General features: G+C 39.5%; 1 protein-coding gene across 1 annotated transcript; it reads right to left on the bottom strand.

The window, feature by feature from the left end:
* Window positions 1-844: 844 nt before the first annotated feature.
* On the bottom strand, window positions 845-3,787 carry CUNHXorf66 (chromosome unknown CXorf66 homolog). The gene is made up of 3 exons (XM_004380963.1): window positions 3,702-3,787; window positions 2,812-2,970; window positions 845-1,790 (listed from the first exon to the last, which is right to left on the bottom strand). Exons 1-3 carry the CDS (start codon window positions 3,785-3,787, stop codon window positions 845-847), a joined length of 1,191 nt encoding a protein of 396 aa, XP_004381020.1.
* Between the last annotated feature and the right edge of the window lie 2,838 nt (window positions 3,788-6,625).

Below are 6,625 nucleotides of genomic sequence, written 5' to 3'. Positions count from 1 at the left end.
ATCTTATCAGTGGGGAAGTTAAAGGTTATAACTCCAAGATTCTGTTCTTGGCTGCCCACCCCTGCTAATTCAGAGAGGGGCTGTACCATGTGGGTAATATGAGCAGACCTCCAACTGGAACCTTTTGAGAATGCATACCAGGGAGAACTCTTTTACCATTTTGAAGGGTAACGAAAAGAGTGAAAAGCCTTGTTGAGAGTTATGAAGACTGGAACACTTAGAGTGATATTGTGGAGCTCCAGGTGCGGATACTGCAGCCTAGACCAACACCCTGGCCCTCCCTTTAGGTAGCAGCCACAGAAGGCAGTGGTGTTAGGAATAATGGCTGTCAGGAGTTTCCTCAACTCATCCAGAGTCAAGCACACAAGGGCCATTTCCACCAAGCACTAGGCACTCAGAAAAAGAGAGTCTTAGACTGTAAGGACTACACGTAAACATTGTAAAATAAACTTAATAAGGTTGAGACTTCAACTGAGGGTTAATCCAAGGGAAGGAGGAGTCTAGGGTACCCATATTTGCAATTCCTTTCTAGGTGTGTGTGTGTGTGTTTATGGCTTCCATCCAAGTGACCAGATCTAAGTAAGGTACATTGAAAGAGCCTTATACCTCCAAAATGCAATAATAAGACAATAATAATTATTTGTTATGCCATGCATTTAATTATTATTTTTCAAGTAAATTCCCTCCAAGATGGATAGAGCTAATCTCAAAAGTGATTGTCTGGGGATTTTCCCTTTATTGGTAGATTTTCCCTTCTGTCGGTGTCTTGAGGGGTAGTGAACCTAAAATAGTATATTGCCATAAGTTTATGTCTTCATAGTTGGATTTTGTTTTTATTGAGCCCTTACTTATTTCGAGTGGGCATAGGGAGAAGTTCATTGTGCTTTATGTTACAAATGATGGTTATCTCCCTATCACTGTCATCATCACTGTCATGTGTCATCATATCAATGTCACTCACATCATTACATAGTGCATTGTCCATGGAATCTACCTTATGAAAGGACTGGGATAAATACTTCACTTCACTTGAAAATGGTAGGGTTTGAGCAATGTTGTTCTTTGCCTCAGAAATTTCATTGAGCAAAGGCTCAGAAGTTTTGCAAACAAGGCATCTTTCCTTGTAGCATCGACAAGTCTTGGGGAGTAGAGGCCTAGATAACATGTCTGTCTTATCTCTACTACCTGACCTTTTTGGATTAGGATGTCTGGGTGGCTTGGCTAGTTTGGGTAGACTGGATGACTCGGGTGGCCAGATTTGATTTTGTGGGCAGGGTGGACAACGTGGCCTGACTGGCTTATCTGAATAGGATAAATAGATTCGACTGACTTGCTTACGGGTATGAGTTAGCTTATATGTCTTTTCTATACTGGATGTCCTAGGTAACTTTTCTAGGTAGGATGACCTGAATACTTCTTCTAGACTTGTTGGCCTGGATGACTTCCCAATGGATGGTCTAGATGACTTCCCAATGGATGGTCTGGATGACTTTTCTGGACTTGATAACCTGAGTAACTTCCCTGCACTGGATGGTATAGATGACTTTTCTGGACTTGATGCCCTGAGTAACATTTCTGTACTGGATGGTATGGATGACTTTTGTGGACTCGATGGCCTGAGTAATTTTTCTGCACTGGATGGTATGGATGATTTTGCTGGACTTGATGGCTGAGATAACTTGTCTCTACAGGATAGCATGGATTGTTTTTCTGGACTGCATGGACTCGCTGTCTTTGATTCACTGGGTGATAATTTGGATGATTTGGCTACTATCCCTTCTTTCTTGATCCTGAAAATATAGAAAATTTGGAGTATGCTAATTTAAAATAAAAGAATATTATTGCTGTCATCAGAACATAGGATACTGTGTCAGTTTAAAACTTTGGTGTTTTTTTTTTTCTCTGTTAGGAAAACTGAACACAGTAAGAATTGGATTGTGGCAGAAGCAATGACTCAGGCTACAGATATGTAGTCACGTTGTATAATTTTTTCTTTGTCTTAAGAGTATTTTACTGTTTCATCCACATTAGATAATCACATAAACTACATATGGAATGATACAAAATTATTTAATACCTACTGCTTCCAGAGAAACAGAGAGAGAGAATGTGCATTTCATTTATTCCAGATATTAAAATTTTATTTAAAAAAATCATAAGCCAATAACTTGACACAAGAAAAAATAAGCTCTTTAGAACAGTTTTTGTTTTCCTATCCTATTTATACCGTCAAGTTATCTATCTCTCCATGTTTATTTTCACAATATTCCCCCAAAGCTAAAGGAATAGAGCATTGATATGACATTTTAATCATTAGTCCTTGGATTGGGAAATTCTTAGGGAACCAGTATATCAGGGCCAGCCTGATCCTCCTGTAGGGAAGGTGGAGACTGAGATCATGAGAGCAACAACAGTGAACAATTTTTCATGCTACTCAATCCTAAAATCATAAGTTTCCCAAAATGTTTTATTATCTTTGGGATGTGGAGACCCAATTCCTTCTCTCCCACTCCTCTTCATGCTCCTTTCTTACTTCGATACTCCCATCCTCTTGCTAGACTCACTTTATAATGAAATTAATAGCCTGGGGCTCAGCTGAGCCCTAAATGGGAGACAGCTTTGGCTAACATTGATAATATACTTGAAAATATTTAGGAGCTGATATCATTTAAGTGAAAGCATTTACCCGGGAGAGATTGGTAGCTCTTTAAAAGCCTGAAGTTAATATTAAGTAACCACCACAGCAAGGAAACCTCCACTACATGTATACACACACACTTTGTATTCTTAATTTAAAGGTGTAAAACTTACATGTTTCCTTTGGGGACATCGTCGCTCATACAGTTATGATGGAGAAAACAAAAACAGGTAAAGATAAAGGCTATGATCATAACACCAGTAATAATAACAAGTAGACGTTTCCTAAAACCGTCCATTTTTGTTTCCATTGATTGAAGTTGTGTAGCTCCTGTCAAAGAGATTGTATCCAGAGAATGTGTTAAGTAACCAATTATTCTTCCATTTTGATAATGGTTTGCTATAGTAGGTCAAAACTGAGTCTCTTCATTAATGGATTATTATTTTTTAAGCCAGGTAGGTGTTCCACTGTCATTTTGTTCCCACTATCCCATCCCCAGCCACAGTCTAGAAGCCAGATCTGAGAGGCATTTCTGGCTAGTCAGTAGCATTGCCTTGGTTACCCCTGAATTATGGCTAAATCATCCCATTAACCTAGGTTTTTTAGTATGTGTGTATGTCATGTATGTGTAAGTGCACTTGAGTGTTAGTGTGTGTGTAAATGTGTGTGATGAGAAAGGGGATGGGCCAAGAACAAATCCTTGTTGACAATCTACTGTGTTAGGTCCCATGCCAGATTCATTCATATAGTATTATCTAGTTTGGAGGGTTAGGTAGATTGAGTGGGGAAGGAGAGTGAAGGGGGACCATAAGTCTGTACTCCTTATGCTTATGTGTTACTTTGATTTTCACTCAAAAGTAAAACTATCAGCTATTGTCTTAGAAATTCTTGAAGACCTACTAATGTTAGGATCAGAGAAACAGCAGATTTCTTAAACCCAGTTAGCTTGATTAATTGTTTGAAGGCAGATTGTGATAGATCATAACTTAGAAGTTTTAAGGTTAGGCACATACCTGCAGAAGGAGATATAGTTGGAGATACAGTATGAGATACAGTGGGAGATACAGTAGAAGATACATTACTTTGGCTTGTATTGAAACAAGTACTTGTCCAAATAGACAAAAGTAGGACATAAATGAAAAGAGTCATGTCCCGGGCTTTGTTCAAATGTTTCTCTTACCAAGGTAACCACCGTATTTTATATGGTTCAGTGTGTTCTAGGGGTTTATGACATCACATCATTTTGTGTCATATTCTGACATCATCTCACCATGGGGAAGCACAAACTTCTGTGGACATAGTTTACCAAATGCCTTACAGTCATTTATTTCTCCTTCACATTGAATACTCTATCAAATTTGTACCAAAAATTTGAGGCATTATTTAGCATAGAGGGATGTATTTAGAAAAGGTAGGGGAAAATGGGATAGCTCTAGAAATTGAAGAACTATTTCTCCTTATTAAATGGTGAGGAGACACTTTGCAGCCTTGTGGTAGTTTTTAAGTCTTATAGGGGTTAAATCATCCTGGAACATAAGAGATTGTATCCAGAGAATGTGTTAAGTAACCTGAATTTTCCTGAATAAAATTAATGTTTTGAGTCATTCCTGTACCTGTTTATTGAGCTACTGTTAACCATCAGGCTGAATCTAAGTCCACTTACTCATTTATTCAACATTTATAGAGTGCTCTTATATGCCAGATATTATGCTTAATGCTGCAGATATAAACATGACCAAGGTAAAAATCCCTGAACTCATGGAGCTTATATTCAAGCAGGGAATACAAATGATTACAAGATAGTGTAAAATGAGCTATATTAAGTGCAGGGTTTGGGGAGAGAAAGATCATTCTAACACTGGTGGGAAAGAATGGATTAGAAGGGAGCTCAGTTTGTTGGTAGAGACTAGTTAAGGAGAAGAGGGAAGATTATCACTGAAATTTTGGTATTGAGGATAGAGATAAATGGATGCATTTGAGAGATATTAAAGAGGTTGATTTGATATGATTTGGTTCTTGATTGCATGGATGGGTGAAGGAAAGGGAAGGGTCAAGGATGACTCAGGTTTCTCGGTTAGTAGCCAAGCTCTTAACCATTATGCTGCCAGCTGCTCCAGGAGAGAAAGATGTGGCCGTCTGCTTCCATAAAGATTTACACCCTTGGAAACCCTATAGGGCAGTTCTGCTCTGTCCTATAAGGTCACTATGAGTCGGAATTGACTCGATGGCACCCAACAACAAAATGAACAGAAAAGAAATGAAAGCGCATGTCCTATAAGGGTAGCAGTCTTTGAAAACATGCATTTGGGGCCACTGGAATGGAACAAAATTAAATATTCATTAGAAAATACAATCCACTTTTACCCTGCAGCTCTAAATAATCCTGTGCCTCAAACTCATTATAAAGATAATAAGAAAATATTATCTTATTGCTTTTTGAACAAATTGATCTTAGTTTCAATGGTGCTTATAAAGTAAAGGAATTTACCTGTGAACTCTTAAAAAGCATCTTTTTTCTCCCCTAGTGGTGGATAGATGATAGACAAAAATCTTAAAGCCAGTATTTTAGAAATGGCTTCCAAATTCATCTGAACATTAACTTCATATTCACAGTGGATACAGAAGCACTTTACTATTTTTTTCTGCTTTAACATAGATTTATATGATTTCATTTCAGTTGTAGGTTTCTGTGACTGACATGTTAGAAATCATTCATTTCATTCACAAATTTTGTAGTGGAGTTTTGATTAAAATTGTTCCTAATAGATGCACTGTAAAGCCCCATTTCTTGCTTCAGATCAGGGATTCGTTGTGGTTGTTACTGTTTTTGTTGTTATTCTTGCCTGGGCTGGGGCCCTGGTGGCACAGTGGTTAAGTGCTACGGCTGCTAATCAAAAGGTTGGCAGTTCGAATCCACCAGGCATTCCTTGGAAACCCTATGGGGGAAGTTCTGTTCTGTCCTGTAGGGTCCCTATGAGTCGGAATCGACTCCATGGCAACAGGTTTTTTTGTTTTTCAACAGGTCTAGGGTGAGGCCAAGAGAGACATTGGCCTCTGGCACAAAATTTAAAGGTTGCCAAAAAGCTCAATGATCAAGATAAATAATATTTTAATGCAATATTTAAAAAAATTAATGCACAATAATGCCATGAGGAACAAAATATCAAAGTTTTACAAAAAGACGGGATCTAACCTTTGCACAAGCACAACCGTGTGTCAGTTGCCCCACCCTCTTCCAGCCCTGTGACTTGTGAATGTTCTGCCTGCGGGGCCATCCTTATCCTTGATCACTTTAAAAAGCAGGGGGGAGGGGAGGGGCCATTGCCTAGGAGGCCCTAAGCTTCTGTTAATGGTAGTGGGAAAATCTGGAAACTGATCGTGGTGGCGGTTGCACAACACGATGAACCTAACTAATGTCACTGAACTGTATGTGTAAAAAAAAATGTTGAAATGGCAAACGTTTTGTTATTTATATATTTTAACCACAATTTAAAAACAAGCAGAGGGGCAAGGTGCTTCAAAACAGGGCTGTGCCCTCCGGATCACTGTAGGGGTAGCAGTCCTAGAAATCTCGCCAGGTCATCTGCCCCAGGGTGCTGCTCCTAGCTAGGGTCCTCTTTGGTTATATATGAAGAATGCCTGTTCCCTCCCAGCTTCTCTCTCCCTGACTCTCCAGAGCTGCACCCTCACCACTTTTCTGATCCCCCCCGGCTTAGATCTGATTGTCTTGCTCCCAGTGTCTGCCTGGCGCCATTCCTATCAGAATCGGGCTTTGTTGAAGCTCTTCTCAGCTCGCACCCAGAGAGTTTGAATCCTCCGCCCTCTTCCAGGTGAGAGGGAGGAACTTTTCTGGGATGTCTGACTCGTGGCTCTCTACTGCCCTCCGCTGGACCGCAAGTGCCAGTGCAACTCCACCTTGGGCCTGCCAAGTTTTTCTCACCTCCCGGATAGATTTTCTAAATTAAAAAAATATTATATGCGCCTTAT

This window comes from Trichechus manatus, unplaced genomic scaffold (genome assembly GCF_000243295.1).
Source record: "Trichechus manatus latirostris isolate Lorelei unplaced genomic scaffold, TriManLat1.0 scaffold00079, whole genome shotgun sequence".
In the NCBI taxonomy this organism is placed as follows: Eukaryota; Metazoa; Chordata; class Mammalia; order Sirenia; family Trichechidae; genus Trichechus; species Trichechus manatus.
This window is presented reverse-complemented; position numbering and strand designations above follow the sequence as displayed.